The sequence below is a fragment of the Gastrolobium bilobum genome, unplaced genomic scaffold (genome assembly GCF_033153095.1).
Source record: "Gastrolobium bilobum isolate Gb01-03AN ecotype WA unplaced genomic scaffold, APGP_CSIRO_Gbil_v1 utg9312, whole genome shotgun sequence".
In the NCBI taxonomy this organism is placed as follows: Eukaryota; Viridiplantae; Streptophyta; class Magnoliopsida; order Fabales; family Fabaceae; genus Gastrolobium; species Gastrolobium bilobum.
The window spans coordinates 376,293-392,982 of NW_026898497.1; the positions used below are offsets into that span (position 1 = coordinate 376,293).

The 16,690-nt window shown below is 34.3% G+C and overlaps 3 protein-coding genes across 3 annotated transcripts; all 3 read left to right on the plus strand.

Annotated features, from left to right (window-relative positions):
- Nucleotides 1-1,484: 1,484 nt before the first annotated feature.
- On the plus strand, nt 1,485-3,279 carry LOC133316895 (uncharacterized). The gene is made up of 5 exons (XM_061518693.1): nt 1,485-1,670; nt 1,788-1,891; nt 2,001-2,172; nt 2,424-2,546; nt 2,644-3,279. Exons 1-5 carry the CDS (start codon nt 1,485-1,487, stop codon nt 3,277-3,279), a joined length of 1,221 nt encoding a protein of 406 aa, XP_061374677.1.
- A 3,874-nt stretch (nt 3,280-7,153) lies between these two features.
- LOC133316896 (cytochrome P450 CYP73A100-like) lies at nt 7,154-9,186 on the plus strand. Its single transcript, XM_061518694.1, has 3 exons — nt 7,154-7,202; nt 7,365-8,190; nt 8,454-9,186. Exons 1-3 carry the CDS (start codon nt 7,154-7,156, stop codon nt 9,184-9,186), a joined length of 1,608 nt encoding a protein of 535 aa, XP_061374678.1.
- Nucleotides 9,187-12,733: 3,547 nt separating this feature from the next.
- LOC133316897 (aluminum-activated malate transporter 4-like) lies at nt 12,734-15,161 on the plus strand. The gene is made up of 6 exons (XM_061518695.1): nt 12,734-13,088; nt 13,179-13,319; nt 13,416-13,685; nt 13,773-13,909; nt 13,989-14,135; nt 14,553-15,161. The coding sequence occupies exons 1-6, from the start codon at nt 12,734-12,736 to the stop codon at nt 15,159-15,161; spliced, it is 1,659 nt and encodes a 552-aa protein (XP_061374679.1).
- Nucleotides 15,162-16,690: the final 1,529 nt, after the last annotated feature.

A 16,690-nucleotide genomic window follows, 5' to 3' on the forward strand; every position in this document is an offset into this window, starting at 1 on the left:
TATTGGAGAATCAGAATTTTCAATTAATATCTCTACGTTTTATTATGTATAAATTATAGTTATTTAAACAAAATTACGCGCTTTAGAACAAAGTAATTTGTTTTTAGAGTAAAATTGACATAAAATTGAATAGTTTAGAGATATTAATGTGTCAAACTGTAATTATTATAGTATAACATCATCAACATCAACAACACTCTTAATCCAAGCTAATTGGGGGTCGGTGATAAATGAATGCATGATAAATAAGAGGAGATTAATAAATAAATAAATAAATACAAAAATAAAAATAGAAAATTGAGGAAGGGAGAAATAAAATAAAAGACAAGAAGGAAAAAATAAAAAGAGGGGGGATTGAAGAGGAAAAAGACTAAAAATGGACTATTTAAAACATATGAATAACAATGAGTTTAACCTTTCACACTGTATATAGCTTTTCTCCATTCTGTCTCAAGACACAAATAAATCTTTGGTGCTACTGTTGCATCTAGATTCAGTGCATCCTATCAATGGGAACATTACATATCAGAGGAGAGAGAAAAAAGAGAATTTTAACTGACATGTAATTCTCCCATTGGTAGGATCTACTGAATCTTTGGTAGTAGCACCAAAGATTTATTCCTAAGACACACTGTCCGCCAATCTATATCCCACTCCATCAAGTCTTGTTTAACTACTTTTTTCTAGGGAAGTTTCGGTCTACCTCTACCTCTTTGTGTCGAGCTCTTGGTAACAAACTTTTGTTCGTATAGGAGAGCATCCAAAGGCCGTCTCATTACGTACTCAAATCACCTCAATCTATGTTCTCTCATCTTTTCAATTATCGGTACTACTTATGTCTTTCGTCGAATATCTTTATTTCTTATCTTATCCATCCTCGTATAAACACACATCCATATTAATATCCTCATTTCTGCTACTTCCGCTCGTGTAACAATATGTAAATATAAATAATTAGTGAAAATTACATATTTTCTTTTTATATAAAATTACTAATCGTGCAATTATGACTTACCTTATAAATTTGTTTTGAGAATAAGGGAATTTTATATTAGCTAAAAAATCTCATATTTAATCTTGATGGAAAAACATTTATTTTCAACTTTTTAAGGTGGAGAAGGAAAGGTGCTGACCGTCCGATTGCTAATCGGTGGATCACCTTTAGATCTTTGTCTTCATTTCTTTCCTTGCTTCAGTTTACAAATTTAAATGTATAATAAAATCCTCACCTTTCTGAGTAAGGTGGCAACTGAGAGCAGCTCCTGGTTCATGTTCATACACTAACCGCGTATAATAGCTGTTTCCCTATTCGCACGCGTGGCTACTTCATCGAGTCTTCGCTCATAAGAAAACTCTTGAAATCAAAAACACCATTTACTACCATATATAAACATATATAAATAACACCATCTATTGGGACTGGGTGTGTTGTTCACTAAAATTTCAGCATTATCCAACAGAGCCATTACGTTAAGTGCGTGCATATGGGTAAGAAACTGGATGCTCTGCTGGGTAGAAATTTCAAGGCTGAAAAGTTCAAGCCAACCGTTAACCTTGCAATCTCTCGCCTCGCTGTCCTCAAAAACCAGAGGCAGTCACGCTTCAAACAAGCCCGTTCGGATGTTCTTCAACTTCTCCAACTTGGTCACCACCAACGAGCTCTCCTTCGAGTGAGATATATTATATATATAATATGTTGTCTTGTCTCTCAAAACCCAAACTTTTATCTGAAATTAACCTTTCTCTGGATTTTGACAAAATGGGTTATTATTATTTATTTTTTATAGGCAGAGCATGTGATCAAGGAGCAGAATATGCTGGATGTGTATGGTGAGATTGAAGGATACTGCAACCTCTTGATTGAAAGGGTCCACCTCATTGCACAAGAAAGGTTGGTTGAGTTTATCATCTTGTTTGTGATTTATTGAAAGATTTTGTTCTAGCTTTTGTTTTTGAATTAGTGAGTTCTGTGTTATTATTTTTTATTTTTTTTGTTATAGAGAATGTCCCGAGGAACTAAAGGAGGCAGCATCAGGATTACTCTACACGGCATCGAGGTGTGGAGATTTTCCAGAGATTCAAGAGATTCGTGCAATTCTAACTTCTAGATTTGGGAGAGAGTTCGCTGCGCGTGCTATCGAGTTAAGGAACAACTGTGGAGTCCATCCTCAGGTATATATCTATCTGATATAGGAATCAATCTAATAATCGTGATTTTCCGCTTCAATTAGTATTTTTGGATAAAGCCTCACATTCCAGCCTTCACACACTATTTTATTATTGCTGCTGTAGAAACAAACTTGTTAGGAATTAGGATTAACATACAAGCTAATTTGTGCCAAAAGCGGAGAATCTTTTCATGCTTATTTTGAATTAATTTTCCTTTGACATTCTTGTAATCATTTTTATTTGATTACTTGTAGATAATACAAAAGCTGTCACCGAGAATGCCGAGCTTGGAAAGCAGAATGAAAGTACTCAAAGACATTGCATCTGAGAACAGTATTAGTCTGCAGCTTGAAGAAGTCTCTTCTGTTACAGATGAGGTACAGAAGTTAATGCTGCGAAACATTGCAATCGTATTGTCTATCACACTTGTTAACAAATAATTATGGAGCTTGTTATGAATTGTGATCAATGCAGGAACAAGTCAATTTGAAAAGGCAAAACCAGCATAAGCCTGAGATAAGGGAAGAAGAGAATCTCCACATTTTGCCTAACAGAGGAAAAGATGGGGAGTTGATTGATTCCTTTGAGGCCAGGAAAAAGTATAAGGACGTAGCTGATGCAGCACAAGCAGCTTTTGAGTCAGCAGCACAAGCAGCAGCTGCTGCTAGAGCAGCTATAGAACTCTCAAGATCTGAATCACATGATCCCGATGATCATAATAGTTCAATCCCCCGACCAAGAAAAGTGTTTGATGGACATGATTCTGTGATAGCTATGTCTCAATTGGAAGACAAGGAAATCCTCACTGAAAAAGAAGTCAACAAGAATGTAGCAGAGTTAGAGAAGCCAAAGGACATTTTTATTTCAAATTCACCTGACGAGATTTTAAAGGGGGATACTGTGTCAATGGATGTAGAAATTGAGGCTGATCCTTTTTATGAGAGTGGTAACGAGACCAATGATCAGCAGAAGAACATTCAATCTTCTGAGCAGATACCTTTAAAGTATCATACTGGTATAGAGATTAATGAAGTGTCGGAATCCAAGATGCTGAGCGCACCTCGTGTGGATTTGGATAAGAGGCCATTTTCAGTGAGGACTAGACGATAACATGGTTACTAAGTAAGGATGAGTGTATGTAACATGTGACTATACATTTCAGATTTGAATCATTAATTTTTCTTTCATAAATTTCCCAAAAATAGATGTTTCACTTTGGATTTCGAGTATTTGAAAGATTCATTTGCTTAGTAGGGGGTAAAAATATCTTGGATTCCAACTTTTAGTTATGTATATAATGAAGTAAAAGTAGGCACCCAAGGCATGGATGGACTTAAGAAACAGAAACTCCAGTTGATATTTGACCATACACAGAAATATATGTTTGCGAAAGAAACCACAGAATGGTAAGAAATTTTCTAGGAATAAGTGAAGTTTCTAATAGAAGTTGACATTAGATTAAACCAATTGTTGTCCTCCTTTTTATTTCCCAGCTCCGAATCATCAAGTTAAACCAGAATATTAACACAAAGGGAAATCATTTGTAAGAATCTTAAGGGACACATAATGGGGTTTCTACCATAGAAAATGATATATTTATTTTTATTTCCTTGAACCTGTTCCAAGTCAATAATCATTCATGAGTAGAGTTGGGATTTGAATTTTAAGTAAGAAAATGGCTTTATGACCTTGAAACATGAATACTAGAGTAGTATGCTATTCCATGTGATGTATGTGACCAATGCAAAGAGATGAATAAGCAATTGTATTGCACAACTAATGAGATAATGCTCTAGTGAGTTTGACTGGGAATAAGTGCAGAGCTGGGTCTGAATTTTGAACACTTGCATGGGCCATGTGATTTGCATGTATGTTCAGTGATGCCAGAACACCAAAGGATCTATATACGAGTGCCCCCCGGGTCACTTCTTACGAGATCATCTTCTTTATATCTGTAGTATGTACATCTATCATTTAACAAGTGGCACTTAGAATAAAAAAAATATTTTTCTCTCCTTTCTATACAAGCATGACAGACATTCCTCATTTTTATTAAATAGATGCATTAAGTGATTGATACAGTAGTAGTATCATAGATATTTCCACTTCTGACCTTGTTAAAGCAACTCACTCACAACACAAGTCACTCACTATATGTGTTGAGATATATAGTCCCACGTTGGTTGTATGTGCAACTAATGTGAAGTTTATAAGGCCTTGGGCACTCCCACCCTTTGAGCTAGCTTTTGGTATAGTGTATCCCAAGGTTCTTTGCATGGTATCAGAGCCTCGCCGCCCCCTACTTTCTCTTGTGGAGTTTCTTAGCACAGGTAGGCTGGGCTTGTTGCATTATCCACGCTTCAAGCCCAAAGGACTCTCGTGTGAGGGGACGTGTTGAGATATATTGTATAAACCAACCAATGTGGCCTTTATAAAGTCTTAGGCACTTCCACCCCTTGAGCTAACTTGGTGTTTACCAAGATTCTTTATAATATGACAAAAATCTCACGCCGACATCTTCATCATACTCTATTGCAAGCTTTTCCTGCAAAGTGCAAACAAGTAAAATAACTGACACAGTCCAAGAAAGTTTCAAATTGCCTCGGGCTGGGATCCTAGGTGAGTTCTCATCGAGGGTATCCTATAAATCCATCGAGTACTGACTCAATGGCGGACGTAAGAGCAAATGTCACCTGATTCAATATTTATATTAAGAGTAAATATTTTTTTAAGTCCTTAATAAAAAAATACGATCCCCTACTTTATTCTCTTATTAAAATAATTAGTTTCGAGATTCCTAAGAAATTCAAAGTGGATCAATTTAGTTAAAATCGTTGTCTCTCACAAATTCAAAAAAGACCCACATAAGTAACTCAAAAAGACTAAAATATGTCCACTTTGAATTTCATAGAGACCAAGTCACTAATTTTTTTTGTAAGGGACTAAAGTATGGATCAAATTTTTTGTTAGGGACCAAAAAGAGTATTTACTCTTATATTAGTTAGCAACGTAGCAACGTACATAGATGATTACAACAACGTAGCAATACAAATTGATTATAGAAAAAACTTATTCTTCCTCCCCTGTCACGTACCCATTCTCATGCTCTCTTGATCTTTTGTTTCCTTTTTCATTTTTATAAAAAGAGATGATTGATTGCAGGTCTGACATTCTAAAATAAGTTAATTTCTAAAGACGAGACCACTGTGATTTCGCTTGCCTTCTGTACAGGTAGTGTTGACTTTTTTATTTACCAATATAAAATAGAATGATGATGTATAGATGTACTAGAGTATATTCTCATATTTGTTTTGGAGGATTGGTAAGATTTAGAGAGGAAAATAATTGATCATACTATTGTCTACAACTTATTACGGAGGCAACTAGATTATGAGTGAGTTCACAACCTTATACATAAAGCTTTAATCTCTAAAAATTCAGGAGGCAGCCCCACCACTAAAGCTGCGAATACAAACAATTTTTCCTGGATCCATCACGTACTGACTTATATTCTCTTTGAACAGTGTTGTTCTGGCCTCATCAGATTAACACTCCGCAAAACTAGGTGAATTTGTTCTCCATTTCTTCAACCTGATTCAGTATATGGAGAGAGATGCAATAACTATCTATCTTATGGTGACTGCAGATTGTAAACATTAGTGTCCGCTACCTTTATCCTCAGTTTCACGGATCTGTTACAGAGGATTGCAATGGTGTAATTTCTGCACTACTTACCAAGTTATATTATATCCATAATGTGCAAGATTTTATCACCTCATATTATGACAATATCTGTTTTAAGACTGGTGTAAATATTTAAAACACAATATCTGACAACATTATCACCTCATATTATGTGATACAATAAAAAAAAATGTGAGCGTAATTCAAAATTAAACTCAAACTACTAATCAAAATTAGATTAGATGTTTTCTATGCTACTATCCCCACATGGCCACATGGAATCATAAAATATTCTAACATTGGCTACCGTTCTGTAGCGTTAACTTATCTACATCGCGAATTGAATGTCCTTTGTGAACTTTTTACCGCAACTATTCAGCTTGAAAACTTTGAAGTCAAAGCTTAATTTGAAGGCTTTACTCTAACCACAACCTTTCTCAACATTTGATTGGACAAGATATATTAATGCGAGTAGCTAGTTATTTTCTCTGTCCTAGTTGTTATGTTATGATCCACCCATCCGGGGTTTTTAAGAATTAATTGTATTCAATTAATAAATTAGATAATAATATTGAGAGACTAATTCTTATTAACTTAGTACATATAATTTGAGTGCACTAAAGTTAATAAACACATAGTTAACATATTAGTGAATATGATATTTTTAATAAAAGTTAAAAATGTATCAATATTTTATTATTTTGGTCTACTAAAATTAGGCATATTAAGTGTATACAAGAATCTATGACAATTTATATAATGTGTGAAACTAGGAATCTTTTTTTTAATTGATTTCCCAAATTTTGAGAAATATGAAAAGAAGATTTTTAATAATGAAATATTTAAAATGTTGAAAACTATCAAAATATATCAAAACAGTTCAGTTAATTTTTATTAGTTTGGTATGATATGAAAATGAAGTTAAAAAATTCATAGATCAATTTTTATTACCGTGATGAAGGCTTATATTTTACTCAGCCAGGGGTGGCTCGGTTTGACCAAATGGACTTTGGAACATACCCACTTGGGCACGTCTTCTTCTTACGGCTTACCAACTCAACATTTGACTTCAAAATAAGTTTTAACTCACCTATAACATTCCCATAATAATCCTTCCTACCTTGGTTTGAACTTTGAATATATAAATACTAATAGAGCCCACGGATTCATCACAAACTGTGGGATACCAACCCCCACCATTCCTTATATATAAATGTAATTCCCTCATCTAAACCACTCATCCATTCAATCACTAACTAGCTTAATTTCCACCACTCAGAAGTGCCGAAAAAAAACAAACATGGGTCTTCAAGACAGGAAACCATTCTTCTGCACTCTTATTACGTTAGCACTTATGGGGCGTTTGGTACAGGAGAAATTTTTATTTGTCCGGGAATCTCAATTTTCAAAAATATGATTTTTACATTCAGTTTACCATAATATCCGGAAATTTAAAATTTAGAAAAATTCAGTTTCCCGGGAATCCGGCCAAATGCCGTGTACCAAACGCCCCCTTATTGCAATCACAAAACTCTTGCATTCTTACTTTTCCATACCTTTCCCTCCAACCTATCTTTCAATTGCTGGTGCCACCATCATCTTTGGTCTCATCCTATACTTGTTCTCCTCAAGTGCACATTCTAGCAAGCTCCCTCCATGTCCTTTCTCTGTCCCTATATTTGGCAATTGGTTGCAAGTTGGCAATGACCTCAATCACCGTCTTCTAGCTTCAATGTCACAAAACTATGGTCCCGTTTTCCTACTCAAACTTGGTTCCAAAAACTTGGTTGTGGTTTCCGATGCTGCTCTTGCCACCCAAGTCCTCCACTCACAAGGTGTTGAATTTGGTTCTCGCCCACGAAACGTTGTGTTTGATATCTTCACTGGAAATGGACAAGACATGGTGTTCACTGTGTACGGTGATCACTGGCGCAAAATGCGTAGAATAATGACTCTGCCATTTTTCACCACCAAGGTTGTTCAGAATTATAGTATCATGTGGGAAGAAGAGATGGACTTGGTAGTGCGTGACCTCAACAATAACGAAAAAGTGAGAAGCGAAGGGATAGTTATAAGAAAACGTCTTCAGCTTATGCTGTACAATATCATGTACAGGATGATGTTTGATGCTAAGTTTGAGTCTCAAGAGGACCCTTTGTTCATTGAGGCCACACGATTTAACTCTGAGAGAAGCCGTTTGGCACAGAGTTTCGAATATAATTACGGAGATTTTATACCATTGCTCAGGCCATTTTTGAGGGGTTACCTCAACAAGTGCAAGGACTTGCAAACTAGAAGGTTGGCATTTTTCAACACAAACTACGTTGAGAAAAGAAGGTAATTACTAATATTAGTTTCAAGTAAACTTCTTTCTTTCTTTATTTTCTGTATAAATTATCCTGGCCGTCAACTAATCCGGATTCGAGTCGGGTTAATATCACGAGGGCAGTATAGCTTTTCATATCAAGTTTTAACACTACATGTCATTCTTTGAACTCGAGATCACTAATTAAGCTGGAACAGTTAGATCCATATTGTTAGTTTCAAGTAAACTTTTGATACATGTAGTTAATTAATTTCCATTTTTGTTCTCTCTACAGAAAAATAATGGCTGCAAATGGGGAGAAGCATACGATAAGGTGTGCAATTGATCACATCATAGATGCTCAGATGAAGGGAGAAATCAGTGAAGAGAATGTGATATACATAGTAGAAAACATTAATGTTGCGGCAATAGAGACAACATTATGGTCCATGGAGTGGGCAATAGCAGAGTTGGTCAACCATCCAAACGTTCAAAGCAAGATTCGTGATGAGATATCAAAAGTGCTTAAAGGGGAGGCAGTTACAGAATCCAACCTACATGAACTACCATATTTACAAGCCACGGTGAAAGAGACATTAAGATTGCATACCCCAATTCCTCTGTTAGTGCCACACATGAACCTAGAAGAAGCAAAACTTGGAGGCTATACTATTCCAAAAGAGTCTAAGGTTATAGTGAATGCTTGGTGGCTTGCCAACAATCCAGCATGGTGGAAAAACCCAGAGGAATTCAGGCCAGAAAGGTTCTTGGAAGAGGAAAGTGAGACAGAAGCAGTTGCAGGAGGGAAGGTTGATTTTAGGTTCTTGCCATTTGGTGTTGGAAGAAGGAGTTGCCCTGGGATCATACTTGCATTACCAATACTTGGATTGGTGATAGCAAAGTTGGTGTCAAATTTTCAGCTGAATGCTCCACCAGGGACTAACATAGATGTGAGTGAAAAAGGAGGCCAATTTAGCTTGCACATTGCCAACCACTCCACTGTGTTGTTCCATCCAATTAGTAAATGATTTGAGTTATATATAGTAGCTAGCAGCCTAGCACTTCTTCCATGAAGTTTCAAGATGCATTTGTTTCTCTTTTATATTTCAATTGTTGTGTGTAATGTCTTCCCGTAAACACAGGTTGAATTCTATTGTTATTTATCACTATAATAGTTTTTCTTTTTTGTTGTTTTGTAATAATTCCAAGTGGTGCGTGTAACAAGTCACTGGGATAATTTTATTTTATTTTTGGTAAATTTTATAGACGTGGCCCAAACGTCATTCCACGTGAATTATTATTTAAAAATAATAATAAACGTATCATTGAAAGAAAATGAGAGTTTGGATAGCTTATTTTATTAGCAGTCGTCGTAGACTTAAAGAAGAAATTTTAAAGTTTACTTTATATTACATATTTTTCTTAAAATATTCTTTTTTCACATTCTTTATTTTATGAGCTGGATCAATATTTAAAAAGAAATTGCAAAACTCATTATTCGATCTTACAATATATGTGGACTGAGTAAGTTTTATAATTATTTTTTTTCAGACAAAAGAATACAAAATTTGATGCATTTATAGTCTTAACATTTAGATGTATTTGAGTTTGAAAAAAATACGTTTTATAATTATAAATGAATTAAGCCAAACTCAAGTCAATTCTTTATTTTTTATAAATAAGTCAAACCAAATTTAAAATTTAGCTCTTATCAAGCTGACGAGTCTAGCTAAGTTCAAAATACTTTTTATAAACTTAGTCCATTCAAGCTAAAACTTGATCCAGCTCAGCTTATTTACATCTCCCTAACTATAGCTATGTATCCATGATGGGCTGAGATAATTAGTGAGTTAGTTAGGGAGTTATTCTAGAATATTCTCAAATAATAGGATATAAAGAGGGGAGTGTGGGAGTGTGAGGTATGCATGTATTCAAAATATTTTGAGTGAGGTTTTGGAAAATGATCTCTTTGGCATAGGTATATTGGCTTGAGAGAGAGTGAGACTTTTTGGTGTTTATTTTCTTTATTTCATCTTTGTAAGGAGCAAAGTTATAGTGGTCCGGGACCAAGAAAAATTAGGTGGGACTGAGGTGAGAGAAAGAGAGAAAAAGTTGAGGAGAGAGGAAAGAGAAAAAAGGAAAAAAATAAATTAATACAGGTGTCAATTTTTAAGTGAAAGAACCTCGATGATCTGGGAGTATATTAAAAATTTCCCTTTGTAAAGAGCTTGGCTCTATTTATATTTTCTACAATTTCATATTTATAAAATTAGATTCCATCAATCCACAAGAAAGAGAAGTTGACCTTGTCTGTGTAATACTTGTCCGAGTTAGACGCTGCATTGTCAAAATGAGACTCCATAACTTCGTTTAAATATAGGGTTTATTGTCATTCTAAAAAACACGTTCATAGGTTTGGATAAAAAATATTTTAGGTTTTGAAAAGAAAAAATACAAAATATTTTAAAAAACTTATACCGCAATTTTTTTCTTTTCTTAAAACGCCATTTATTTTTATAATTTTGAGATTGAAGGAGATATTTTCTTTTACTATGAATAAATTTATTCCAAATAAAGGAAAACTCTTTTACCTGTTTTCGATCCCTCCTTTGTATTATTGGATCAAAACTTAAATTCTTAAACGATAAAAACTATGCTGTTCTTTTTGGAATTCATACTAATGATATACGAGAAATTAATGGTAAACAAATAATAAGAGCATATATAGTATATAAAAAAGAATGAGTTAGCCTTTGGGAGTTTGGAGGGAAAGGGAAAGAATGAGATCCAAAAGGGAGAGAGGGAAAGGAAGGAATGAAAAATAAAGTGTATTCTCTTCGCTTGTTTGAGAGTTAAAAATATGACAAGAGAAAAAAAATGAAGGGTTAATGAGATATTCTTATAATTTTATTATTTTTGAAAAAATTAATATAATTATTATATTTTACAAATGAATTTAAAAAGAAAATTTCTAAAAAAAATTATTTACGTACTCTTTATAATACTAAAAAAAAGATCATATTTTTTACGGAATTTTTTCGTTGCAAATGACTAAAATCTTGTCTAAATATGCTTCGTCGAAAGGCGGCAAAAAAATTTATCTGTCAAAATTTGTGACAAAAAATAAATTCATTAGAAAATTTTCACGTTGATTGATGACATGAGATGAGATTTCACGCGGACTAATGACTTTTCTTTTCCAAAATTTTGGACAAAAAAAATTATGTCAAAATTTTTTGATGGAAAATCAAATTCCATAAAAAATATCACGCAAATTAATGATATGTGAAAAAAATTTAGTTGAAAATTTTCAACGAAAAAAAATCGGTCAAATTTTTTGATAAGAATGATTTCTTAAATATTTTCGACGAAAAAATTCATCAAAAGTTTCGACAGAAAAAAGAATTTCGTCAAAATTTTTGACGAAAATATTTTCCATCAAAATTCTCGATGGGATTTAAATTTGGTCAAGATTTATGACGACTAGTAACTATGACCAAATCTTGTTTTGTCTCTAATTTCGACAAAAAAAAAAAAATCATCTCTATTTTCGACGGAATATTATTTTTGTTGAAAATTTCGTCACTATTTTTGACAAAATATTTTCCGTTGATATTTGAGACTTTTATAGTAGTTTCACAATTAAAAGATAATTCACACTTATGTAGTTTTCACATTTTAATGCTAAGGGTAAATAAATAATTTCTAATATTTCTCCCCCTCAAATCCCCTAAATTAGGGAAACTTTAATTTGGAGGATTTTACACGATTTTTAAATTCACAAATAGAGATGTGAATAGGTTGGGCTAGACTTTGGCTTAAATAGTCCAGACCTGTGTAAAAAATATTGGATCTAACCAGGTCTATGTAGGTGCCAAATTTCAAGTCGCACCTGACTTATATTTAAAAAATGATAGTCTTGGTCTAGTCTTGTTAGCATGTTTAAGCCTATTAAACATTCAATAATTAAAAAAATAATTAAAATAAAATAAATAATATGACATAGGCCAGCTTGTAGGCTTATAAGCTCGACATGTACAAAAAAAATTATAGCCTGTTTTCTAAATATGTTTTTTAAAAAATCTAGACATGTTATATTTTACTATTTGTAATAGGTCAAACATGACCTAATATAAGTAAAATCATAGGTCCCTGTATGCCGGCTTAACTCATTTACACCGGTACTCACACACAAGGGAAAATATAAATAAAACCCTCCCCACTTTACCAAAAAAAAACCCTCCACTGCCTTCTCTTCGCCTCCCCTTTCCCTCCTAACAGGGTCTCCCAAACAGGCCCTTGAAAAAAATGATTTTTCATATGTTAAGATTTACTGTGCAATCCTTATATAATTGAACCATTTTTTACTGTTAAGAATTTATTTAAAAGTAACAATAACCGAACAATGGTTTCCTTTTATGAGACATTTGGCGGGTCTTGTGCTCCTCTTTCGCTTCGCCACACCAACAGTCCCTTCATTCTCTCATTCTACTCTGTTTCTTGTTGTTCAACCATTCCATCCAAAAAATGCTATCTCCCTCATCATTATCGTTATTTTCTCCACACAATTAATGAATGGCAGCGAGAGTAGGGTCATTGAGGCAGAGTTTTTTAGAGAAGAGCAAAGAAAGGCTCCTCTCTAAGAAGGAATACCCAGAATTTGGGCTCGACGACGACGATGGAGACACCAAGCGTTCCGTGCTCGACGCGCTTTCTGATCGCGTCGTTAACCTTCGTAACGGGTCGAAAGAGTTTGCATGGAAATTGTACGAGATGGGTCGCTCTGATCGACGCAAAGTGTTGTTTGCAATGAAAGCAGGGTTATCGTTGGCTTTTGTGTCGCTATTCATATACATTAAGGAGGAGGAGCTTAGCAAGTATTCCATCTGGGCAATCCTCACTGTTGTTGTGGTTTTCGAATTCAGCGTAGGTAAAGGAAATTTCAAATGGGGTTTTCTTTTTTTGGTAGTAATTGTGTTGCTTGACGAAAAAGTTTCCTTTTTTTTGGATTCGGGAATAGGTGCAACCCTTAACAAAGGGTTCAATCGTGCTTTGGGAACAATTTCTGCTGGAGTGCTTGCTCTGGGTATTGCACAATTAACCGTGTTGGTTGGTCCAGCTTTTGATGAACTTATTATTGTGGTCGCTATTTTTATTGCAGGTTGGAAACTTTCTTTCTGCGGTTGAAGAACATTGATAGCAAATTCAGGACTGATATGTGTATATATGTTATGATTTGTTTTGTTGAGGTTTGCAGGGTTTTGTGCAAGCTATGTGAAGCTGTATCCTGCGATGAAGCCATATGAATATGGCTTTCGTGTATTCTTGTTGACATTTTGTATTGTATTGGTATCTGGAAGACACGAGTTGCAGTTTTTCACCACAGCTTTTTACAGATTGGTTCTTATTGGTGTTGGTGCTGGTATAAGTTTTTCTGTGAATATTTGCATTTACCCTATCTGGTCTGGGGAGGATCTGCACAAATTGGTGGTGAAAAATTTCAATGGAGTTGCTGCATCCTTAGAAGGTTTATGTTGTTTGTACTAGTTGTACATTTTTTTAGTTTGTTCTTGCTGCTGACTTCCTAGGTTGGTTCCTGTGGTGCTTTGTTTAGGTTGTGTATATGGGTACCTGCAATGTGTTGAATATGAGAGGATCCCATCCAAAATTCTTGTTTATCAAGCCTCTGATGACCCTCTTTACCGTGGTTATAGAACAGCAGTGCAATCGTCAAGCCAAGAGGAGGCTCTGGTATTCGCATTTCACCATTTTGCTCCCTTCTTCAATAACTTACTAAAACGCTAAAACAAAGTTTTTTTAACACTTGCAGGTAGATTTTGCATTATGGGAGCCACCTCACGGTCCATACAAGCAGTTCAATTATCCTTGGGGAAGCTACGTCAAAGTCAGTGGAGCGCTGAGACATTGTGCTTTCATGGTCATGGCAATGCATGGATGCATACTTTCAGAAATACAGGTGAAGGGAACTTTTCCTTTTTGTGATTCCTTCCGGATGTCAGTTTTATTTTAATTTTTGTTATTGTTCTATGCTACCTTGTCCTTTTAGGGGGGAAAGCATTCGTCCATATACAAACTTTTGTTTTACTATTGGACACTAAATTGTAAATTTATCCAACTATATGTGCCTGAGTATCACTTTTATGAACTGTTCTTTCACAATGACTGTTTGCTTAATCATGTCTTCTTTCAATCCTCTATAAGCTCCAAAAACACTTAGCAACATATTAATTTATAACCTCACCTTCCATGAAATCATTGCCGGTTGATTTTGATGTATGATGATCATGTGGAACTTCAATTACGGATTTTTTTGGTACATGTCAAACTTGTTTATTTGTAAGGCTATGTTATTTATATATTGTTTATGTCATAGGCTCCTCCGGAAAAGAGGTTAGTGTTCTGTGAAGAACTTCAGAGGGTTGGTACTGCAGGAGCTAAAGTATTACGTCAACTTGGAAGCAAAGTGGAAAAGATGGAAAAACTAAGCACTAGTGACATTCTCTTAGAAGTTCATGAAGCAGCTGAGCAATTGCAGATGAAGATTGACCAACAGTCATTTCTCCTAGTCAATTCAGAGAGCTGGGAAGCTTCAAGACAGCCTAAGGAAAATGAACAACCTGCCAATTTGATTGATGTTAAAGACAACGAGAACCAGCAGTCCTTGATCACTTCCCAGTTCAGTGAAACAGGCGATGATTCAAAACTTGATATTAGCATAGAGCCTTCCATGCCAGAATCCAGTTTTATACAGTCCATGAACAAGAGCTCAGTATCATGGACACATGTTTCATTTCTCACAGATGCCATAATAAATGAGCCTGAATCTAGAGTATATGAAAGTGCGAGCTCCTTGTCTTTGGCAACATTTGCTTCACTTTTAATTGAGTTTGTTGCCAGGCTTCAAAATCTTGTGGATGAATTCCAAGATCTTAGTGAGAAGGCTAATTTTAAAGATCCCTTTGACCAACCGGTGCTGAAGTAGGGGTAGTGGCACTTTGGGCCAAACATTACAGGCTCCTTGTTTACAAAATGGAGGTCATAAAGGATGAAAAATTTAAGTTTCATTTTTTAAATAAATTTGAAACTGATGATGCAAAGATGTCTCAATAATGCTATTTATACTCTGTATAGTTTAAACTAACCATCTCTGATTTGTTTTAATTTATAAAGATGTCTCTTCAAGCTGCTAAAGTTCTCATCATGAGCTTCTATTTATATAAAGGTTCTTCAGGAAGACAAATTGAAGTCAAGAACATGTGCGCCAACTCAATTGCGGAACAAATTCTTAAAATAGGATCCAGACAAGTGATACATAAATTTCCCTTTTGAGAAAACATTATATAGAAATTACGCAAGTATTAAGAACACGAATAATTTAAGTACTCATATAAAAGAAAATAGGATGTTTTTATATTGTGAAAAGTTAAGTAATAAAAAATGAATGTTTTAAAAAAATGAATGTTATTTATTCTAGTACAAGGAGACAAAACCCGGATTAAACTGATATGCCATGTAATATCAAGACACTTACAAGATGAATGGTTAATTAGCACATGAGAGAATTCACTTTTTTTTTTTGAAATGGATCCTCTCATGTATAATTTAAGGGTTTAATAAGAGTTATGTTGTAGGAAAAGTGATTGTGTTATGTTATAGAGATTCGTTTTGCGTGCCAGAGTTTTTTTTTTTTTTTTTGGTTTCAAAAATTGTGGGTCCCACAAAATATTATGTGTGTAGGAAAATTGTTGTGGTCATGTTAAATTATAGATACAAAACCCATAATTTAATAGGGAGTAGATTCTCTCATGTGCTAATTAACATGACCATGTCATGTGGGACAATCATAACCATACATGGGTGAGTTATTGGTGATAAGGAAGGAGAGAGAAAAAAAATATAAGGATAGAAAGTTATACGATCATCACCGTTGATTTAATTATTAATGGTTAAGATCCTCCCACGTGACATGATCATGTTAGAAAATTTTATTCTACAATTTTACCTTCTTACTGTTTTCAACTTTTTTTGTGGCTTACGCGTCTTGCAGCAGGTTTGTTTTCAAATTTATCAGAAGAACAAACTTATGTGTGAGAGATTTAATCGATTAAAGAGGGAAATTTAATCGATTAAATCTCGAGTCAACTATTTTTGTCTATTTTGATCATTTAATCGATTAAATATTCAAATTAATCAATTGAAGAGAGACAGATTGATAAATAGTTCTAAGTAAGGGATAAAATAATTATTAATTAATTAATGAGGAACAAAAGGGCCAAAAAGTCATATGTTGTATGTATATATTTTATGCTTTCTTGTTTACCTACAAAATTAAATTTATTAATAGGTACATTCAAGTTACATATTTTGTTCGTTCAAACAAAGCATTTAGCAGTTAGGAGAAGCAGTATCAGTACTCTAAATGATATCAGTCTTTCCATTCACAAAACATTAAAAAAAAGGTTAGAACTAAAAAAGAAATTCTGAGGATCCACGTAGACAAAAATCTTGATT

Bases quoted from the DNA above. Each gene is read 5' to 3' on its own strand.
- LOC133316895 (XM_061518693.1), top strand. From the start codon at position 1,485: ATGGGTAAGAAACTGGATGCTCTGCTGGGTAGAAATTTCAAGGCTGAA. The intron at 1,892-2,000 runs GTTGGTTGAGTT...TTTTTGTTATAG, and splicing joins CACCTCATTGCACAAGAAAG to AGAATGTCCCGAGGAACTAA. The intron at 2,173-2,423 runs GTATATATCTAT...GATTACTTGTAG, and splicing joins ACTGTGGAGTCCATCCTCAG to ATAATACAAAAGCTGTCACC.
- LOC133316896 (XM_061518694.1), top strand. From the start codon at position 7,154: ATGGGTCTTCAAGACAGGAAACCATTCTTCTGCACTCTTATTACGTTA. The intron at 7,203-7,364 runs CACTTATGGGGC...GTACCAAACGCC, and splicing joins CTGCACTCTTATTACGTTAG to CCCTTATTGCAATCACAAAA. The intron at 8,191-8,453 runs GTAATTACTAAT...TTCTCTCTACAG, and splicing joins AACTACGTTGAGAAAAGAAG to AAAAATAATGGCTGCAAATG.
- LOC133316897 (XM_061518695.1), top strand. From the start codon at position 12,734: ATGGCAGCGAGAGTAGGGTCATTGAGGCAGAGTTTTTTAGAGAAGAGC. The intron at 13,686-13,772 runs GTTTATGTTGTT...TGCTTTGTTTAG, and splicing joins AGTTGCTGCATCCTTAGAAG to GTTGTGTATATGGGTACCTG. The intron at 13,910-13,988 runs GTATTCGCATTT...TAACACTTGCAG, and splicing joins CAAGCCAAGAGGAGGCTCTG to GTAGATTTTGCATTATGGGA.